This window comes from Phoca vitulina, unplaced genomic scaffold (assembly GCF_004348235.1).
Source record: "Phoca vitulina isolate PV1807 unplaced genomic scaffold, GSC_HSeal_1.0 scaffold43, whole genome shotgun sequence".
Lineage (NCBI taxonomy): Eukaryota > Metazoa > Chordata > Mammalia > Carnivora > Phocidae > Phoca > Phoca vitulina.
This window is the reverse complement of record NW_022589746.1, coordinates 6,572,287-6,595,564: the sequence shown is the minus strand read 5'-3', so window position 1 is coordinate 6,595,564 and position 23,278 is coordinate 6,572,287. Positions and strand designations below refer to the sequence as shown.

General features: G+C 40.3%; 2 protein-coding genes across 3 annotated transcripts in view; one reads left to right on the top strand and one right to left on the bottom strand.

Moving 5' to 3' along the window:
* The window catches only part of ERO1B (endoplasmic reticulum oxidoreductase 1 beta), a 66,496-nt gene extending 62,323 nt beyond the window's left edge, over nt 1–4,173 (top strand). For both annotated transcript variants that reach the window (XM_032430244.1, XM_032430245.1), the window contains one exon: nt 1,718–4,173. In XM_032430244.1, coding sequence (XP_032286135.1) covers nt 1,718–1,778 — 61 coding nt within the window. In that variant the 3' untranslated portion in view covers nt 1,779–4,173. The remainder of the gene's footprint in view (nt 1–1,717) is intronic.
* The window catches only part of GPR137B (G protein-coupled receptor 137B), a 52,850-nt gene continuing 32,750 nt past the window's right edge, over nt 3,179–23,278 (bottom strand). Inside the window, exons 6-7 of the mRNA XM_032430246.1 lie at nt 13,280–13,404; nt 3,179–11,665 (exon numbers count right to left, since the gene is read on the bottom strand). Of these exons, the coding sequence (XP_032286137.1) occupies nt 11,554–11,665; nt 13,280–13,404 (237 nt within the window). The 3' untranslated portion in view covers nt 3,179–11,553. The remainder of the gene's footprint in view (nt 11,666–13,279; nt 13,405–23,278) is intronic.

Genomic DNA, 23,278 nt, shown 5'->3' with positions numbered 1-23,278 from the left:
TCCGCCGGGCAGTCAGCTGTAAGGTCTGGCACGCGTCTCCCCGAGACTGTGCTCCCCAGGCCCCAGTGGTGCTGGTCAGTGTGTGGTCTCTGGGTAAGAGCGACATACCTGTAGTTAATTCGTGTGTCACCTTTGAGTTCTTTGATCCTCTCCCTTTCCTGCCTGAGCCAGACTTCAAGCGCGCTTTTTCATTCTGAACACACCTCCTGCTGTTGACTCGTCTCTCTTCTCTTTAGTTTTAGGCCTTGGTCTCTTTACCGTATCTTCATATGTACTTGAGGTTTTTTTTTTTTTAAATAGGTACTTTAAGGTACAGCATATGATTTTACACATTTATTTTGTTTAATAATCATATTCTGTTTTTTTTCTAATAAAAACTGTTTCGATCCTTTAATATTCTGAGGTTTTAGACTAAGAATTCATTTTCTACTAATGCCACAACTTGCAAGAGTAAAAAAGAAAATGTTGAGACTTTAGAGAGCATGGACTTTTTGAGAGGTTATATAGTCATGACATAGGATGAACTGGTTGGAACCCACCTATTAGCTGCGTGGCCCTGAAAAATTACTTGATTTATTTCACTCTCAGTTTTCCTCAAATTGGAACATCAGGGTTAATTTTATCTACCTTGTGGAATTACTTTTTACAATGACTGAGAATATGTGTGTGATATGCTCAGGACATTGCCTGGCATACTAAGCTCTCGATATAAGAGAAGTTCTTATTTATTAAGTATTTAGAGTAAAGAAAGAAGCTTAATATTGCAACTACATCATCTTATGTTATAGAAGGACAAACATTAGATTTTTATATCAACCCTGAGTTGTATGTAAGGATAACTGAGCTTATAGAATTATTTTTTTATGATTCCCATTCCAGAGTTTTACTTCCGGGTCTGGGCCCAAAACCATGCATGCATTCATGCGCTCATTCAATAATTACTTATTGAACACCGTAAATAGTGGTAGATGTAGAGCACAGGTATTCAGCAGTAAATAAAATAAACAATCGCTACCCCTGTGGAGCTAACATTACCCCCCATGCAGTCAAAACTCCACATACAACTTTTGATTCCCCAGGAACTTAACTGCTAATAGCCTACTCTTGATCGGAAAAGCCTTACCGGTAACATAAGCAGTCATTTAGCATGTATTTCATATGTTATATATATTGTATACTATATTCATGCAACAAAGTGAGCTGGGGAAAAGAACGTATTAAGAAAATCATAAGAGAAAATAATTTACAGTACTATCTTTATTGAAAAAAAATCCGTGTGTAAGTGGCCCCATACAGTTCAAACCCGTGGTGTTCAAGGGTCACCTGCAGTGTGTTTGGGGAACAAGGAAGGAGTGGACATTTGGAGAGGAATGTGCAAAATGAATTTATAAGACCAGTTGTAAATGATTAGAGATTCTTTATTGTACTGAGTTATTCATATCACTGTTCCCATCATTAATCTAGAATCTGTTGGTAATAAGTAACTGGTTCCCTTTGCCCCTGCTAACCCAAGAGTAAAGAACTGTAGCTGTGCGTTTTGTCAGTCTTTAATAAGTAATTACAACATACTCATTTAAAAATGGAAGTTTCATTGGTCAGTGTTGTTTATATTCTTTTATTTTGGATTTTGCTTTCAAATTATGGCTCATAGAATGGTATCAGTAATTTGAAATGTGTGCACATATGAACTGTACTAATATGTTTTTTTCTTCTATAGGCTTTCTACAAGTATAAGAGAGTTACAGAATTTTAAAGTCTTATTACAACACAGTAGGTAATAAAGGCTTTTATATGTCTGATTAGAGACATAATCGGACTGTGGGAAGCGTGTTGGTCTTGGACATTCAGCAGAAGGAGACTAACCTTCAAAGACTTGAAGAAGGAATTCTGAACTCTTAAAGAAAAAATTAAAATGTTCACTTGAATATTTATGATTCTTAATAGATTGTCAATTAGATATATTTATAAATGAAGTATATACTTTTAAAACATGTAAGTTATACTAATTCTGTGTTTAATTTCGTATGTTTCCATCTGTTGAAATAGTCTGCTATTCTGTTTGTTTAGAACTGGTTTTTTCTTATTCTGTTATTCTTTATTTCCAGTTGTCGGACTTAAATGACCATTGTAATAAACACTGTTAGCAGTCTGTTGTGGAAAGGAGAGCTAGAGAACAAATGTTGCTTCGGGCTAGGATCAGTGATAAAAATTTATCAGTGATTTTTCAAACATGTTCTTAGCCTTGCCTGATGTCACCTTCTATAACCCGGAAGCATCAGTGTAATGAATGGCCCTTTCAGTGTATAGTCACGGAAGGGACTGAAGAATCCCCAGGACTTCAACTTCAGTTTCACTGGTTTTTATTTAAGATTTTTAGTTGCTGTTGTTGTTGCTGTTTTGTTTTGGTCTAAAGGCCCTGCTTCAGTAAAGGTGAATGCGTACGGCCCCCTCAGCTAGCTGCCCAGCCAGATTGCCCGTGTGTGTCGTGGGCTGCTCCAGAGGATTCTTTACTTAGAACCTATACTATGTATCTGTTTCTTTTGATTTTGCATTTCTTTGTCCTTACTCCAATTTTAGAAAATTTGTGTTTACTTTGAGAAAAAAAAATTTGCATAAATACTTAAGTTTCACTTTGATAAAATTTGAATGGGATTATATGGATTTATAATGCCACTTTTAAATGATATACACAAAATTTACTTTTAAATTAAGCGTTTTTAAAGGATTTTATTTTAGAATACAATCTATGCAATCCTCTTTCAACCTGAATTTCTTCGGTAGGTTAAACAGGTAGATGAATTCAGCCTTGTGAAGCTTACCCTCTCCCTTTTTCATTTCAGTTCATTGTATATAAATGGTACTTTGTACAGATGACCTTCATGTCCTAAGCTCATTTTCTAAAGCTGGGATTTAAATATCCTCCAATATTTAAAATATTCTTTTAAAAGCTGTTAGAGATAGAATGTGATTAACTTGGAAGGAGGCATCTGTGTAGAAGTAATGCAGGTACAAAACCTAGAGTTTCTCCTTCGACTCTTCAGTCTTTTATGAAGTAAGTGCTCTTAAACCCGTACCTTACCTGCCAGAGTCTGAAATGTGTTCGATGATTTAGTGGTGTATTTTAAACTGTATTTAGCTGGCTCACCCCTCTTTTAAAAATATTTGGTCATCCCTTGGGAGGGATATGGTTGAAAGGAGTAAGGTCTCACTATTTTCTTACCCAATTTCAAACTTTATAGACGCAGGGGTTTTTTGTTGATGGTGGTGACTTTTTTTTTTTTTTGGTTAAGTCAAATAAAACAGACCGGCTTGATTGGAGCCTTCTCCACTTTTTCTTTTCATTTTTAGGGATGTAAGTATTGTGTGGTAGGAGAGGGGGACCTTAAGGTAAATTTGTCTAAAAAGTGAATAATCTTGTTGGTAAATTAATAAGAATTATTCTTAGTGTTCATTCAGAGTTTAAGAAAATGTGAAAGTTTTGCACTTTGTCTATTATTACTGTAAGTTTAAGAATCTTTTTGGTAGTGTTACTTCACTGTTCCCTCAGTTAAAAGCTATTATTTAAATTCTGTTTACTGGAGAAAAATCCTTGGTCATTTCCAGTGATTGTTTTTTTTTTTTTTCTTTACTGTGATTTGTTTCAAGCTTAGGAAAATTGTGTATTAGAGTGAGTTCTAGGAAACTAAATGCTGTTAGTATAAAAAGTTCTTTTCAAAGTTTTAATGAATTTTTGCACCACCAAGAAAATAAACAAATGATTAACTTGATTTTACCACAAATTGAATTGTGGGGGGCAGCCTACATTTTTGTGTCTGTTATTTCTTAAATGATTGTATAGGTGTAGGAATCTTTGTTTTGTGAGCCTGGTGATACTATATCTTTGTGATATAACCTGTTTTTCCAAGTCCCAGACCCTTTGTCCTACAGGGACACTAGAGGACCGACTGCCTTGTGAAAACACTTGGCTGGTAATTCCTCTCTCATTTTGTCGTTATCTCATCACCTAATTTAAAAGTCCTGCACTTGATAATATAACTGACAGAAATGATTGTACCAGCTGACGAAGTAATGAAAATGAAGAAAAGAATTCCTTCCTTCAATGGCATGAGTTTATTTTTTTTCCTTAAGTGGCATCGATGTAAGTTAGAAATACTGTATATTAAAATTGATAAAATTTGCATGTTTCTCCTGTGTTGATTCTTATAGAGGATCAGACAGAATAGTAATAGTTTTCCCAGTTTTGAAATTTAAGTCAAACATTGTAACATTGTGAATTTACTCGATACCTCTAGTCTGTATGTCCATGAAACACTGCCATATTCTCCAACTTTACTTAGGTGCCAGTGTAAATAAGAAAGGACAGCTATTTCGATCTTCATCAGCATTGCCTTCAGCTGCAAGTCCGGGAACAGTATACAGTAAACCTCTCAGCAGTTTGCAAAGTGAAGTACCTGCAGAAACCATAGCTATTCACCCAAACACACAGACGGGTTACTTGGTATCATGGAAATTATTTGGTAAAACAAAATAACACAGACGCATGCACAGGTGGACAGGCATTCCAGTTTAATATTGACAGGTGCAGCTTTGATTTTGAACACCATCCCAGATAATTTGTTGTTGTGCCCACCAGACTGTAGCGAATGTGAGTCAAATGAATGTTTCTGCAGTCTTTCTTTCTTGTTCCCCTCCCCCCCGCCTTTGAAATGTTTCCCTTCACGAGCTGAGGATTTGATTGTAATTTGCGGCAACCAAAGGAAATACTGAAGGAGTGGGAGCTTGTTTCTTATGTCGGCCAAAGTCGGCAGCCGTTGTAGTACGGGCTCTCCCTGGATTCCTTAATCTTCACGGCGGCACTTGGCAGGTAGAATCACTAACCCGTTTGATAAATAAGAAAATTGAGGACAAGAGTGGCTAACTCTCTGTTGTCACAAATTCTAGGCTGTGGGGCTAGAGTTTAAAATCAAAGTCTGACTCCAGATCCTTTGCTCAGCATGTCATGTATCTGTGTTACTACCTAAGTTGGCTCATCACTGTTCAACTAAAAATTGGGGACTTTTAGCATCTTCTGACTTGTACAGAGTCATAAGGCTTTTTAAATCTACTTTATTTTTCAAATAGGTAATACATTCACATGGTTCAAAGACCAAAAAATATGAAAGGCTATACAGTGGAATGTCTTCTTCCTGTCCTCGGCCCACCTGTCCATACTGCATATCCTCCCCCATCCATCACCCCCATAACTTCTGGGTTGCTTATGTTTCCATCCATACTTTTTGGGGGGGCACATACAAATACAAATGTCAAGTCTTAATTTTTCCTTTCATTTTTACCCAAAGAGTGGCATCCTATACATACCATTTGCTTTTATTGACTTTATTTTTCTTGGTAGTCTTCCCACCTCCCTAGATAGCTTACTCATTAAAGCTTTTCTTAGTGACTGCTTAGTATTCCATTATATGAATGTACAATTGTTTAATTAACCATCCCCTCTTAATGGCCATTTGGATTGTTTCCAGACCTTGTGCATATGTCATTTCACACATACATAAATGTGTACTTGTAGAATAAATTCCCCAAAATTCCATTTCACAGACCATGATAGTAGAATATTTCCCTCTGTAGAGGCAGTTACCTGGTTCACATACAAGACCGTACCTGCTTACCCACCACCTTACCTACGTAGATGTGGGTTTAACGTTTGTCACTCCGGAAGATACAAAATTACGTATCAACCTGTTTTAGTTTCTCACTTGTAGTAAGAAGTTAGATTTCTTACTACAAGTGAGATTTGACCCCCTTTAATGTGTTTAAGATCCACTTGTATTTCGTTTTCATACCTGTTGCTCATTTTTCTACTGCATTGTTGATCTTTTATCAGTTTCTAGGAGTGCGTGGTTACAGATATTAATCCTTTGTGATGAGCTCTAAATTTTTTTTTTTCTATTTGGTGTCTGTCTTTTGACTTGGCTTCTGGTGGTTTTGCCATGCAATTTTTTTTTTTTAATTTCTGTTTCTCAGTGGTTTCCGGACTTTGAGACATAGTTTGAACACCTTCTTCCTTGCACGGCAATAATTCACCTACAGTTCCTTTTAGAGCTTTCATGGTTTTTTAGATCTAAGTTTTGATCCCTTTGGAGTATGTCCTGGTGTAGGGTGTAAGTTACGGATGCAGCCTAATTTCTTCCTAGGTGATCACCCAATTCCAGTACCACTGACTGAACAGTTGGTCTCATCCTCCGTAGTCTGAGATGCTACATTTATTATATCCGACGTCACACATGGAGTCCGCTCCTCCGTGTCGGGGTTCTCGTTCTGTTTCATCGGTCTGTTTACTCTATTTTAATTACTCAGGGTCTGTGTTTAAATATCTGATGTGTTGGTCCCTTCTTCTCCCCAACCCCCGCCCTTTTTAAAAACAGTTTTCTTTAGCTGTGCTTGTTTATTCCATATGCACTTAAAAAAAAATTCTTTAACATATGTATCGTGCTGGAACTCTGCCCAGTTCAGGGTTTTTCTCTTAAGAGTTGTACTTTTAACCACTTTAATGTGTCCCTATTCTTTTAATTTTAAACTTGATCTGATAAAGATCTACTTTTTACTGCCTGTTGTGTTATTTCAGTATTCTATTGCCAGTGCCCAAATATGGGAGGGCAGAGAGAGAGACAGGGCATTTAGTGCCTGTGTGGACAGAATTTCCTATCTCAGTGTTTCTAAGATTGAGTTCTCAAATCATTCCTGGAGACTATCCTTATGTAAAATCCTTATTTCCTTTTTTATTCCATTATGAATTCTCTACCCACAAGTTGGATATCTGAGAAAACAGGGCTAAGCCCTTACGGGAGTATTATACTTGTCAAATCCATACTCAGTGGATGAAAGTGCAAGTGAAAGAGAGGACCTTTACAAAAGAAAGACACAGTCTACCACAAGAACAGGATTTGACCATTCACTGTTGTAGATGCTGGGAACGTGGCAGTGAACAAAACACAGATATCCCTGCCGTCAGGCAACTTAGGAATTCTAGAACCTAACTAACTAGGCTGTATCGAGTTTGAAGTGAGAATTCACCCAGGGAAAGAATGTACCAATTGAAGAGGAGTAGCTACCATAGAAACCTGTCTAGTGGAGACGATGCTCTCAATGTGAATGAATCTTCGTGTCCGCTTGATGGTGCCATCAAGTTGTCACAGATTAAAATCATCCAGCTAACACCCCTGGGTCAGAGTCTGCATTCTTCAGGCAGCACCTGGATACGTTATTTCCCTTTCCCTATGGATTTCCTTCACAGAATATACCTCTAAATGGGTAAGTGTTCTCCCTTGGATAGGTATTAAGTCTACAGACCTAAAGCCTAGGCTCTGGGCTAGTGAATTCAGGAAGGGGACAGTCAAGGATCCTCAGCAACACAAAATGAATGGCCCTAGCAGACCATTTGTTTATCCTAAACATGCCTTTTTAGATCCCAGTTAATGCCTTCAAGAAGCACCATGACTTGGGGACTGCAAAGGGACCGGAGGGACAGTTGTAGATTAGCAAGATTCATGGGAAATTGAGGTTCAGAGAAAGGGAAGGATTTTTGAGGCTCATATGGACTAAAGAGAAAGAGGTCACAAACCTAGGTGGGGGAGCCATGTGATCTCCTGTTCTGACTACACTGAAGTTCAGAGGCAGGAAATATGTTCTGGAGATAGATAGAGCCTAATGTTCTAAGTAGTAGTAGTAGTACACTGCAAAAGGGAAGACCAGCTTGGAGGCTATAGTCGAATTAATCTCGGCAAGGTATAACCAGTTTCTGGGAAAGTAGAGGATGGGTTTCAGTCCCAGGTCAGGGAATAGATGAAAGAAATCCAGCTTTGGAGGAACCAGGCAGATAGCATTAGGAGCTGCTGAGTCACTGGATTTGAATCTGAGGACTTTGATCCCCTACTTGATGACCTGGGCAGAACTCCACCCTGAAGAAACCTACCTCAGTGCCCAGGCCCGGAGAGCTGCACGACGGGTACGGGGAAGCCGCACAGATATCTAGATTGGGGGCAGGGGGACATCTTTAGCGTATTTCCAGGTATTTTGACCCATTGGTGCAAGGGCTTTCCATATATCCCTACTAAGGGCCTAGAGTAGGGTTAACAGAAGGATGTGGCTGAGTTTACAGACTGGGCCCATGGACTGGCAAACACCTAGGCGTCCCAGTGTCTAGCATGTAACAGGCACTCAGTAGACACTGAACTCCACTCCATGCCTTTTTAAATGTTTCCTCACTTTGATTACTTTGTAGTTTTTGATGAGAATTCCACTTTTTAGCCTGATCCTCTCCAGCAGCTCCTCTGGACCATGAGAAGTCTTAAATATTAAGCATTATGCACAGTTAGGACTTTTTTTAAATAAAATTCTCCCCTAGGACAAAAAATGGAAAGGCATGTTAGGTCTTTGATCAGACTTACACTTGTATAGATTTTATCATACAGTACTCTAAAGTGAATTTTTTTAACAAAGTTTCTTCAGTTGGAAATCTTAAAAAAGCCTCAAATATTTAGACCCATTTAATTCTAATGTAAGTTTACTTTTATTAAGAAAGGATTCTAAAAAAATAAAAATTCTAGTAATATCTACTATGTAAATATAAATGAGAACCTTTTTCTCTCAGCACTTTTCATGCTCTGGGATTTACTAATGCTTATTCCTTTCCTCTTAATAGGAATTAAGTGTTCAAGGAATTAACAGAGTTCTAATGGATTTTTGGAAGAGAGGCTAGTTGGAGATGCACTAGCCAGCGTGCCTGATTTACACCGCTGAACATGGTAACCAGCACAGTTTTAACAACACGCCCCATACATCCAAGAAAGAACTGGCATAACTATGATTGATGTGTAGAGTAGAAGAGTCAAAAAACTCCCAACAGTCCACAGCTCCATGTGTAACATACTCGGGATGTTGTAATCAGGGGCTCAGTTAAGTGGGTTAATTGTAGAAAGAAGAACGAGCCAGTGCAAGATACCTACACCAATCAGTTGACATTTTTAGACAATCACCTGCAGAAGGAGACACCTCTTATGCGTATTTCCAGTAGGTGCCCAGAAACACTCACATGCAGCCTTTAGTGTTGAATCAGACTTAGTACAAAATTTTCAGTGACACTGCCTCTTCTCCATACATTTTTAACTTTCAAATGACCAGGGTTTTAATTTCATCATGTTGCCTTAAAAAGACATTTAGGTATTTTACAACTGGTAATCCCCATTTCCTTGCCTTCTTTGAGCCTTTAATATTTCACAGGAGGAGTTTTGTTAGTGTACCTCCTTAACAGCACAACACAACTAGGAAATTAAAGAAATTTTAATGTCCCTTTTCATACCTACCATACCTATAATGTTTCCCAGGGTATACATGGTCATTTACTTTGAGAGAAAGACAGTTTAATACAATCCTATTTTTTATATTCTAGATGTGTTTACAATACTTGTGCTTTAGCAATACTTTTTTAAAAAGGGAAGAAGAGAAAAATAGGCTCTTAGAACATTTTTATCCTTTCCAATAAAAAAATAGTTCAAACAGCAGCTTTATCATAAAAATAGATTATGGCTTTTATCACTTAATGCTGGTTATTTCAATTTTCCTGCCAGTAATAGCAGGATAATAATGTGTTGATACAGCATGAATATAATAATTGGATGATTTTAGTGATTTTTTTATTACTGTATTTTTAAAAATATACCTACCCTTGAATGACCTAATTGAAGTACTTTCTGAAAGCATGACTTAAAGTTTTAAGTGTATGCTGGGTCTGCCTTTAAATTCTCCCAAGAGAATTAGTAACAGACAGCATGACAAGTAGGGTGTTCTTAAAGCTTTGTAGAATAATAACAACTTATAACATTTTAAGGCAACCCAAATAATCAGTGCAAATTTTGCTTCAGTCTAGAATTTTCCCTGACAGTGACCCCAATTCTTCCATATGCTGAAAGGCAAGAACACTGTTTTGTTATGTTATGTGTGATTATGTAGGATAAAGGCATTCCATACAAATGAAAAACCCAATCACAAGCCATTTAAAACTTGAGATGGCAATTTTAATTACCATCAAGAGAAGTAGACTTGATCTCTGTGAAATCAGTGCCCAGAGAGAAATCCTTTCTGAAGACCAAAATGGGAAATAAGAGACCTTTTGGAAATGGGTTTCGTCATGAAGGCAGAACTTATTAACATAACTTTCTCTTCATCTGCTGCTCCTCCTCCCATCCCGAGAGGTGAGATTCTCTAGGCAGAGCAGATACTGTCTCTCTGGAGACAGTCCTTCCTCCAGTACCTTCTCTCGGTTTTACAGAAAATCAGAGCATTTAACCTCCCTGACAGAGTTTCCTATCATAGGCAGTGTTACCTGTATAGATCTTGGAGGTTTTAGAATCGCACCCGTGGCTGGAGAACCAGCTGATTTCACTGAAGCGAAAGACGACTGAGAAAGCAGTTTTCTGGAACATGCCTCTTTACATGGCTAAGGGACAGGAGTCGTGCTCCTGGATACTTAAAGCTGCCGCTTCCAATAGCCTGCCTTCAGAGCTATTTAGAAATACCAGGCATTATTTTAAATAGGATGAGAAATGACAGGAAAACTGTGAGGATTCCATACAGTCTTCTGGATCCAGGGCATTTATTATTCATCCCCTTTTGAGAATCTCTCCTCTGTTCCTTGAATGTAATGAATGGTCCGTGATTTGGGAAAGGTGCCGTCTTGGGAAGTACTGAGGTAACAGATACTAGATTTCACTGGGCTGAAAAACTATGCAAAGTTTCTGAATATAGCAGAGGAGGCTTAGCAGTGTAGGTCAGCTCTATCCATGTTTTTAACATATCCACTTATCACTGAAGTGTATACGTTAGTGCCCTGCTGAAAATCAGAGTAGCACATTTTTGGTGCCATTTAGGAGATTCTTTGAGATAACAACTGTCTGGACCTTAAAGAACTCGAAGGAAGGAACCAATTACCTGGTACCGTAGTCTGCTGATTCTCTGCTACATTATAACCTTTAACACTGGAGTTGTAATGGGCTTTCTAGATGTCAGTTGTATTTGGAGTCTTCCAGGTGTGCAGCTCAGCATCTGCACGATCTGAAGAGGTAAGGATCTGAAGAATACTTAAGTCCAAAAGCCTTAAACAACCGTCAGACCACGTACTGTAGACTTTTAAAGTGAATTATGCATAAAAGTCCGTGCAAACTACAAACATATTGCAATAACATTCTCAAAAAATCCTAGTATATATTTTAGCATTATTATTTAAGTTATATAAAATACATCTTTATAAAAGTACAGAATTCTTTTTAACGTTTAAATTATACCCACTGAAATGGGCAGCCAGGCTCACTTTTTAGTACTAAAATAAGGTTTTCTCAATCTAAATTATTGCTTAGTCCTATAGAGCCATTAGAAACCTGTAACAAAAATCAATCAAGTCCTATTTCTTAAGGAAAAGTGCCTTAAAAATTCAGCTGTCATTAAGTTAGTTTCTTTGAAGCTCTTCACTTGAGGAATCTTCCATAGAGCTGTTGACTGATGCTACCCATGGCTTGGTTTGTCAGGATCCAAAACGGAGTCTGGTTGGAAAGTTCCCACTGGTGCCAGGAAGCTGTTAGTCTGTTGTCCCCAATCATAGTAGTCTGGAGTAAAACTTAAAAAGAAAAAAGGAGATAGATAGTATAATGTTTCAAGTCACCAAACTTTCTATTGATGACATATCTATTTTAGATGGATAAAACTGGGATTTTGTATAAACTGTAGACAATCCCAGTTTTTAAAGTGGCTTCTTGAAGCCCACGTGCAGTGGCTACAAGTTCACCCACAAAGATTACTGAACTCGGGGCGCCTGGGTGGCTTGGTCGGTTAAGCATCCACTCTTGATTTCGGCTCAAGTCCTGAGCTCAGGGTCGTGAGATAAAGCCTTGCGCTGGGCTCTGCGTGTGGAGCCTGCTTAAGATTCTCCCTCCCTGTCCCTCTCCTCCCCCCCCCCACTCACGCTTGCTCGCTCTACAAAACACACAATACAAACCTGAACTCCACAGAGCCCAGAAGCATAGTATTACTAGAACCATAAGCCAATCACTATGTGTAACAAAGTATTTTGCCAACAAATTGTATCTGGTACCTCTGGACAAATAACTTCTGTGCATCCACTTTATCATCCATATCGTCAGTAATATCAGTGACTGCCTGCTTCGGCTTCTGTGAGTTAACACCTATAAAGTGCTTAGAACAGTAGCTTAATATACAGTAAGCACTCGCTAATGTACATTTTATTATTCTCCTCCTGTATGTAGTGGAAAAGGGATCTTCTTCCACCTACGGGGTGAGGGAGCTCAGCAGCATGCTGCCTTTGGCAGGTGAGGGCCTAGGGCTGCTCCCGCGGGCTCTGGAGGGATGTGCAGTGGGGGCACTGGGTAAGAGAGCAGTGGTAGGGGTGAGGCTCAGAACAACTCTGGACCTCGGGAAGTCCGTGTTTACTGGCTCGCTTCCAGACTTCTGTGTTCCTCACATCTGCTGGCGTGGTCTGTGGAGTGCTGCATTTTCTCTTCCTTATTCTATCTGGTGCCCTGCTCCCTCGTGCACCAAGAAAGCAGTATATCCTCCCAGCTTCTCCTCCCTTCTCCTGTCCCCAAACAAGGGCTCTTCCGAGCTCTTTTAAAATTTTCCAAGGACATTTACTGTTCATAATAAAGAGTAGAAAAGCTAGGCTGTCTTCTCTTTTATCATTCCATCCGGGACTGGGGGGGGTAGTTTATATTAAAATGTTAATGATTGCCTTTAAATGTACAAAGGATTACCAATAATAAGCTTTCACTTCCAAGAAACACAGCCCTGAAGCCGCACCAGGTCCTGGGAGCACAAGCATGGAGTGGAGGGGGGCTCAGTAAGCCCTAGGGCAGCCTTGTTGCTTCTCTCACCCCTGCTGGCCCTGAGGGCCCAGATTCACCGGCAGGAAGAGGGGATGTGATGATCACTGGGCCATGGAGGGTGGCTGAAGCATCACAGGAGAGGGAAGGGAACCCCCGGAGCTCCCACCCCTCCTGTCTGCCACACCGGTAAGGAAGCAGAATCCTGGGCATGGGGCTCTTCTGGTGGCACTTTGTCTCTCATCATCAGGGGCTTCTCCTCCATTTCCTATGTGCCTCACATTCCGTCCGACTCCAGGGTTTTTATGGAAGCATTTTCTCTTGGATTGAATCGATTTCACTGGTGCAGTCCTCAGCCTCCTAACCGTGCCTTCTACCATGAACTAGGGTCTTACCTTCCCTGAAGTCCCTGAGGGGCAATGTTCCAGGCAAGGTCATCATCACTATCATATCTTCGAGGGTTGTCAAAGAAGTAAGATCTGGGACTGAATCCATGGCTGGGGACCATTCCAGGGCTGGTCTACAAAGACAGTTAATTGTTCAGTATACTCTAGACAAAGATAAACAAGATCTCTCTTGTTGGAGACTGAAGATGCTATACTCATCTGAAAGGAGGATGTACCTGTTCAACTACAGTGTTCATTTTAGTTGCTTTTATATTTAACTTTTTCTTTTCTCAGTATGGACAAAATCTTTCAGAGTTCTCTTTGCAGCAATGAATTTATCTTGTTTTAATCCCTTACTAAAACACTAGACAGTGCCCAAATTAACCAAATTAGACATAAAGCTGTATAGTAATGTGGATATTTACAAGATAAAATAATCATGATAATCAAATAATTTTGAGAGGGTTTGTATCCAGTTTCCATATCCTGCTTCTATAATCATTTCCTCCTGTTTCTGTCCTAAAGCAGAGTTCACCATTCAAAAAATTTCAAATGACTTGTTTCAAAAGTAAGCAGAAGATCAGAACTGTATTATATGGTAAACCAAAACTGGCATAAGATCCAGAATTTATTTGACATCCTTGTACCTATCATCAGTGGTCTATTTTAAAGTTAAACAAGAGTAGGAAACAGGGTTGCCTACCATCTCATGAGTATTTATATGTAAATTCCTCCTTTTCTAGGACTAATCTAGTCAAATAACAGGAAACAAAACATAGATAAGGTGGGATGCGTTAAAATTTCTTATTTGTAGCAGTTCAAGAATGTCTACGTAAAAGAATGAAGTTGGATCCTAACCTCACACCTATACAAAAAGTAACTCAAAATGGATCAAAGACCTAAATATAAGAGTAAAAACTATAAAATTCTGAGAAGAAAAATATAGGAACAGATCCTGACCCAGGATATGGCAAAGGATTCTTAAATATGATACCAAAAGCATGAGCAACAAAAGAACATAAAATTCATCAAAACTTAAAACTTCAAAAGATACCATCAAGAGAGTGAACACAGCCACAAAAAGGGAAAAAATATCTGCAAAATCACTTTATCTGACAAGGGACTTAGATCTAAAATACATAACATAAAGAACTCTTAAAACAATAAAAAGACAACTCATTTTAAAAATGGGCAAAGATCTGGAGAGACATTTCTCCCAGGAAAAGATATAAATGTCCAATAACACATGGGAAGATGCTTGGCATCATTCGTGACCAGGGCAACAGGCACACCCATCCAGGACATCTAGAATCTAAATGTCCATAACAAGTGCTGGGGAAGATGTGGAGGACCCAGAACCCTCCTGCCCTCCTAGCGTGAGCGTAAAATGGCGCACCCACTGCGGGCAACAGTCGGGCAGGTTTGTTTTTAAAAGTGTAACCTCCACTTCCGGGAAGATGGCAGAGTAGGAGGACCCTAAGCGCACCTCATTTCACTGATACAACTGGATAACACATCCCAGAAAAGGGCCTGAAGACTGGCAGGACCAACTCCACAAGTACATGTAGAGAACTGGACCCATGAGTGAGGGCAGGAAGAGTGGAGACGTGGTTGGGAGCTAAGGGGCCGTGGCCGTCTGCATGCTGAGGGCGGAGATAAACAGATCCTCACTCCTGGGGGCCTCTGAAAACCGGCTGGGCCAAATTTCCCGAGTTCTTACAACCAGCTGGAACTTAAAGCCTGGAACTTTAAATATCAGCAGGCTCAGTTCCCGGAGAGGCTGGAGAGGGAGAGGAAACCGGGTCTCAGAGAGACAGCCCAACAAACCGCCTGCAAAGGTGCAGCCCGGAAGGGCAGTTTGAAAGATGCCTGCGGCAGATGGGAGAGAGTTATTTACTAATCTCAGACCCCGGACCAGAGGGACAGATTTCCCTGGGAGACTCCTCCAGGAACAAAGGAGCTCCCCCGCCCAGCACCCCCAGCAGAACCAGGACGGGGCCAGCATTCATTACATAACTTGCTTCCACCGCGGCCTGCCCCCTGCAGCCGGGCCTGCCTCAGTCCTGGTGCTGCGGGTCCCCTCCCCAGAAGGCCTTTGCAACCTTGCCAACGTGGTGTGACCCTACTGTGTGTTTTGCAGGGCCTCGGTCCTGGCAGCAGCAGCGGGTCACCCCCTGTGGAGGATGCTCGCTCCCTGTTAAGACCACATGCCCTGCCTGCGCATTGCAGAGTGGCCCTGGCCAGCCTGTCTCCTCGAGGCTGTGTGTCACCTGTGCAAGAGGACTGGCATGCAGAACGTGCGGGCACCACACATCTCACTCACACACTTCGTGGAGCAGTCCGGGCTGGCCCAGGACTGGGCAGTGGGGGCACCACCCCTCTGTAAAAGGACAGTGCCACCCTGTTAGAAGTGCGCACCCACCTACTACTTTCAAGAGCTGGATAGGTAGCTGACTAACCTAACAGAAACAGACACAGAGGACTAGACAAAATGAGCAGAGGAATATGTCCCAAATGAAAGAACAGGACAAAACCACAACAAAAGACCTAAGTGAAACAAATATAATATGACTGATAGAGGATTTAAAGTAATGATCATAAAGATACTCACTGGACTTGAGAAAAGAGTAGAGGACATCAGTGAGACCCTTAACAGAGATAAAAAAGAACCAGTCAGAAATAATAAATGAAATTTAAAACACACTAGATGTAATACGTAGCAGGCTAGAGGAAGCAGAGTAATGGAAAGCAATCTGAGCAGGTGAGAAAAATTATGCTAAATGAGAATAGACTTTGAAGCTCAGTGACTCCATCAAGCATAATAACCGTTGCACTTTAGGGATCCCAGAAGAAGAAGAAAGAGAAAAGGGAGCAGAAAATTTATTTGAAGAAATAATAGCTGAAGCCTCCCTACTCTGAGGAAAGAAACAGATATCCAGATCCAGGAGGCATAGAGATCCCTCAAAAAAATCAACCCAAGGAGGTCCACACCATGACACACAGTAATTAAAGTGGCAAAAAATAGTGATAAAAAATGTTAAAAGCAGCAAGAGAAAAAAGACCATTACATACAAGAGAAACCCCAAAAGGCTATCAGCTGGCTTTTTCAGCACAAACTTTGCAAACCAGAAGGGAGTGGCATGATATATTCAAAGTGCTAAAAGGTAAAAGTCTGTAGCCAAGAATACAAACAATCCTAAAATTTGTATGGAACCACAAATGACCCCAAATAGTCAATGCAATCTTGAAAAAGAAAAACTGTAGGTATCACAATTTCAGACTTCAAGTTCTATTACAAAGCTGCAGTAATCAAAACTAGGGTACTGGCACAAAATACATAGATTGGGGCGCCTGGGTGGCTCAGTTGGTTAAGCATCCGACTCTTGGTTTCAGCTCAGGTCATGATCTCAGGGTTGTGAGATCGAGCCCCGCATCAAGCTCTGCGCTCAGTGCGGAGTCTGCTTTAGATTCTTTCCCCCTTCCTCTCCCTCCCTCACTGCTCCTCCCCTGCTCATGCGTCTTGCTCTCTTCTCTCTCTCTCTCAAAAAAAAAAAAAAAATAGACCAATGAAACAGAACAGAAAATCCAGAAATAAACCCACAATTATATGGTCAATTAATCTCCAACAAAGGCAAGAATATGCAATAAGAAAAAGTCTCTTCAACAAATGATATTAGGGGTGCGGGCACCTGGGTGGCTCAGCCATTAAGCGTCTGCCTTCAGCTCAGGTCATGATCCCGGGGTCCTGGGATCAAGCCCCGCATCGGGCTCCCTGCTCAGTGGGAAGCCTGCTTCTCCCTCTCCAACTCCCCCTGCTTGTGTTCCTGCTCTATCTCTGTCAAATAAATAAATAAAATCTTTAAAACAAACAAACAAAAACAAATGATAATAGGAAAACTGGACCACTTTCTTACACCACACATAAAATAAACTCAAAATGGATTAAAGACCTAAATGTGAGACCTGAAACCATAAAAATCCTTGAAGAGAGCACAGGCAGTAATTTCTCTGACACTGGCCATAGCAATGTTTTTCTAGCTATGTCTTCTTTGGCAGGGGAAAGAAAAGCAAAAATAAACCACTGGGACTTCATCAAAATAAAAAGCTTCTGAACAGCAAAGGAGTCAACAAAACTAAAAGACAACTTACTGATTGGGAGAAAATATTCACAAATGACACATCCAATAAAGGGTTACTATCCAAAATACATAAAGAATTTTTACAACTCAACACCCCAAAAAACAAATAATCCAATTAAAAAATGGGCAGAAAACAGGAACAGACATTTCTCTAAAGAAGACATCCAGATGGCCAACAGACACATGAAAAGATGCTCAACATCACTCATAATCAGGGAAATGCAAATCAAAATCACAATGAGCTATCACCTCACACCTGTCCAAATGTCTAAAATCAACAACACAAGAAACCAGTGTTGATAAGGATGTGGAGAAAAAGGAACCCTCATGCACTGTTGATGGGAATGCAAACTGGTGCAGCCACTGTGGAAAACAGTATGGAGTTTCCTCAAAAAAATAAAAACAGAACTACTCTACAAATCCAGTAATTGCACTACTGGGTATTTACCAAAATAATACAAAAACACTAATCTAAAGGGATACATGCACCCCTATGTTTACAGCAGCATTATCTACAACAGACAAACTATGGAAGCAGCCTAAGTGTCCAATGATGGATGAATTGGATAAAGAAGATGTAGTATACATATACAATGGAATACTACACAGCCATAAAACAGAATGAAATCTTGCCATTTGCAATGACATGGATGGAGCTAGAGAGTATAATCCTAAGTGAAATAAGTCCGAGAAAGACAAATACCATGTGATTTCACGTATGCAGAATTTAAGAAACAAAACAAATGAGCAAAGCAAAAAAAGCAAAAAAAGAAAAAAGAAAAAAAAAGAATGACAACCCAAAAAACAGACTCAGTTATAGAGAACAGAGGGTCACCAGAGGGGAGGTGGGTGGGGGGATGGGGGAGGTGGGTGAAGAGAATTGGGAGTACACTTATCCTGATGAGCACTAAGAAATACAGGGAAGTGCTGAATCACTATATTGTACACTTGAAACTAATACACTATATGTTAACTACATTAGAATTAAAAAAAAAGCTCAACACAGAGTTACCATATGACTTAGCAACTGCTCTCCTAGATATGTACCAAAGAGAAATGAAGACTTTTTTTAAAGATTTATTTATTTGAGAGAGAGAGCGCGTGTGCACGCGCGCATGCTTGTGGAGGGGGGATGGGCAGAAGGAGAGGGAGAGAGAATCTCAAGCAGACTCTATGCTGAGCAGGGAGCCCGATGCAGGGCTCGATCCCAGGACCCTGACATCATGACCTGAGCCTAAACCAAGAGTCCGATGCTTAACCGACTGAGCCACCCAGGCGCCTCTGAAGACATGCTCACACAGAAACCTATACACTGATGTTTATAGCAGCACCGTTCCTAAGAGCTAAGAAATGGAAACAAGATGGGACATATCCATACAATGAAATATGATTCAGCCATAAAAAGGAATAAAGTACTTATACATACCACAATATGGATGAACCCTGAAAACCTTATGTTAAGTGAAAGAAGCCAGTCACAAAAACCAGACACTGTAAAGTCCCATTCCTGTGGAACTGCAGTGTAGGGAAACCTACAGACACAGATGAATAGTAGCTTAGGGGCCGGGGGAGGGGAAGTGATAGCTAATGGGTATGGGTTTCTTTTTGAGGTGACAAAAAATGTTCTCAAAACTGGGGTGATGCTTGTACATATCTGAATACACCCCAAACCACTGAACTGTACACGTGACACGGCTGAATTGCATGATATGGGAATTCTATCCCAATAAAGCCGTTCAAGCAACAACAACAAAAAACATGGAGATTCTCAAACTTCACAGTGCTTTCAAATCACCTGGGATGCTTCGTATTTAAAACGTGGATTCCCAGAAGCTACCCCAAGTACCCTCAGGACTCCGATGTGGATGGCAGAGAGCCGCACTTTGAATACAGTTACATTGGCCGCGTGCTGCTGGGTGGGGAGGCTTATTTACACCGACCGAATTATGGATCCAAATGGTAGATAACAGTTTAAAGAAATTCCCCACCTGCAATGTGCTTTTTTTTAAAGTCAATGAATAGGAGTTGGGTTATAAATTTCCCCCCCCCAACACCCACGCTAAGAAATATTAGACTGTTTTTTTCCTCCAAGCAATTATAGGAATTACAGATAGCAATAAGATTATTACTGAGTCATACAAAGTAGCAATTTAGTTTCTCCAAACCTTATGCCAAAGAAAGCCACAGCACAGCACCGTAATTAACATTATGGACTTGGAAGCCAGACTGCCTGGGTTTGATCCCAGCCCTGTCTCCGCCAGGCCACGTGATCTGGAGCCTGTTTGCTCATCTAAGCGTGATAATAGTTTCTATCTCAGAGGCTGAGTGTGAGGATTAAAGAACAGAATATATTTAAAGTGCCTAGCACATGGAAGCACTCTACAATGCTTGGCTGATTTTACCAAATTCTGCAGGTGCAGATGGCCTAAGGCTAGTTTACAAACACTGGCACTTCCCCAAGCCAAATCTGACACCCACATTCCCTGCTAATGAGAGTTCCTTCATGAGTAGAAATGGGAAAATGTTTTTCTATTTAGGATTATGCATCCCTCCCGCTGAAGTCACTTCCTTGTAAATTAGGAGGAAAGATTGTTAAGGGCATGAAGAATCATTTTAATTCACCACTCTGTTGTTGTAGATGAGCACTTATCCTCAGTGTGGTCCCTGAGATCTTTTCAGGCATCTTCAAGGTTGTAACTATTTTCACGATTAGCGATTAGGGTATTAAGATGTGACTTGCCTTTTCCATGGTCTCAACACCAGCACGAATGTCACGAAAGCCTGTTGCTCGGGCACATGATCAAACAGTGGCACCAGCTGCCCGGCCACCACTGTGGTCACCACCACTACACAGTCAGTTAGAAACCATTTCACTTAGGGGCACCTGGGTGGCTCAGTGGGTTAAGCATCTGCCCTCGGACAGGGGCGCCCGGGTGGTGCCATCAGTTAAGCACCTGACTTGGTTTCGGCTCAGGTCGTGATCTCAGGGTCGTGAGATCCAGCCCCGCATCGGGCTCCACGCTCAGCGGGGAGTCTGCTTGGACTCTCGTTCTCCCTCTGCCCCTGCCTACCACCTACTTACTCTCGCTTGCTCTCTCTCAAAAATAAATAAATCTCAAAAAAAAAAAGAATGCCTGTGACAAAGCAATCCAAGTTATTAGTTTTATTAAATCTCAGTCCTTGTCTTTTTAATATGTTAGGTGACAAAATGAGAAGTAAGCATACAGCACGTCTGTGGTGAGAAAAGCTGTTTTCAGGGAGAGACCCCCTACAGCTGTTTGAGTTGTAGCTACATTTTCTCATGCAACTTCACAACTCAGACAAACCATGCTTTTTTGGACATGGGTGTTTGGCAGACCTTGTCTTGAAAGTAACTGAACTGTCAGACGGGTGGACAGTATTTATCACTGATCAAATCTGAGCTTTTAAGCAAAAATGAAAGCTTTGGAAAACTGGTATTCTCCCACCATGAGCTTGATGGCATCCCAGTACTTAAAAGATTTTCCTGAAATGATCAGTGGTGATATTTAATAAGTGAATTTTAGCATTTGGAAGATCTGCATAACTCAGTAAACCAATATTTTCCAAGTGACCAATATAAAAGGTGTGCGTGGGTAAAAGATATATATTCAAAGTGCAAGATAAACTGATGGATGTTAATGTTTGACAATCTGAGGAGTTTATTGGTATGGTTTTAGATTCCATATTGCAACTGACTTTTAAGAAACCACAACTTGTTCACTTTTGATGCATATCAAAGAAAAATATCCACAATTATGTTAAAAGGTATTAAATTACTGCACTTTACTGCAAATATCTATTTCTGTGAGGCTGGGTTTTCTTTACATACTCAACCAAAACAATGTATCACAACAGATTGAATGCAGAAGCAGATGGAACCCAGCTGTCTTCTATTAAACCAGATACAAAAAATCTGAAAATTTTGAAACAATCCTACTCTCCTATTTTGTTTTGGAAAATGTTCTTTTCTCAGAAAAAAAAATTATGGTAACATGTAATGGGCTTGTTTATAGTGAATTAATATTTTTTAAAATTTTAGACACACACACACACATACACACACACCTCCAAATAAGAGCTTTTGCAGGTCCTCAATAATTTATCAGTGTAACCCCGAAGAGTCAAAGAATCTTGAAAAAGAAGAACAAAGCTGGAGGCATCATGCTCCCTGCTTTCAAACGATATTACAAAGCTACAGTAATCCAAACAGTATGGTACTGGCATAAAAACAGACACACAGATCAATGGAGCAGAATAGAGTGCCCAGAAAGAAACCCACACTTACACGGTCAAGTACTTAACAACAAAGGAGCCATGAATACATAATGGGGAAAATGACAGTCTTTTCAATAAACAGTGTTGGGAAAACTGGACAGCCACATGGAAAAGAATGAAATCGGACCACTATCTTACAGCACACACAAAAATTAACTCAACATGGATTAAATACTTGAATGTAAGAACTGAAACCATAAAACCCCTAAAAGAAAACACAGGTGATAAGCCAAGTGAAGCCACATCAAACGAAAAAGTTTCCACACAGCAAAGGAAACCATAAACAAAATGAAAAGGCAACCAACTCAATAGGAGATGTTTGCAAATCATATATCTGATAAAGGGTCAATACCCAAAACATATGAAGAACTCCTACAACTTGACAGCAAAATATAATCCAATTAAAAAACAGGCAAAGGACCTGAACAGACATTTTCCCAAAGACCTACAGACAGCCAACAGGTACCTGAAAAGATGCTCAACATCACTCATCATCAGGGAAATGCAAATCAAACCCACAATGAGAGGTCACCTCACAACTGTCAGAACGGCTAAAATCAAAAAGACAGGAAACAACAAGTATTGGCAAGGATGTGCAGAAAAGGGAATCCTCGTGCACTCACTGCTGGTGGGAACATAAATGGGTGCAGCCACTGTGGAAAACAGTATGGGAGTTCCTCAAAAAAGTAAAAATAGAACTACCCTGTGACCCAGCAATTCCACTTCTGCATATTTCTCTGAAGAAAATGAAAGCATTAATTTGACAAGATACCTGCACCCTCATGTTCACTGCAGCATTATTTACAAGAGCCAAGACATGGAAACAACCTAAAAGCTCACAGATGGATGAAAGGATAGAGAAAATATATCTAAAATGGAATATTACTCAACCACCAAAAAAATCCCCACCCAGATCCTGCCCTTTGCAACCACATGGATAAACCTTGAGGACATTATGCAAAGTGAAATAAGTCAGACAGAACAAGATAAATACTGTATGATCTCGCTTATGTGGAATCTAAGAGCAAACAGAGAAAACCCCAGCATGGGTATAGAGAACAGATGGGTGGATGCCTGAGGTGCGGGATGGGGAGTGGGCGAAATGGGTGCAAGGGGTCAAAGGATACAAGTTTCCAGTTATAAAACGACTAAGTCCTGGGGATGTCACGTACGGCACGCTGACTAGTTCGTAACAGTGTGCTGCATATTTCAAGGTAGTCAGAGTGGACCTTGGAAGTTACAAGGAAAAACATCGCAACTGTGTAGTGATGGACAGCAAGCAGACTTACCAGGGTCATTTTGTACCATCTACAGATACCCGAGCACTACGTTATACCCCTGAAACTAGTATGTCAATTATAGCTCAGTACAAAAAATTAATCAGTGTAAAGTATCCTGAGACCAAAATGTTAAGAATCACGGCTCTAAATAATACTCCGAATAGCAGACCTGTTCAAGCACAGTAACTAAGTAACTCCATCTACACAGAGTGTGCTGAGGACGGGTGTCCCTGGATAATGAGATCTGAGAGTACACATTAGTCTGTATTCACTCAGTAAAACCGTACTTTGAA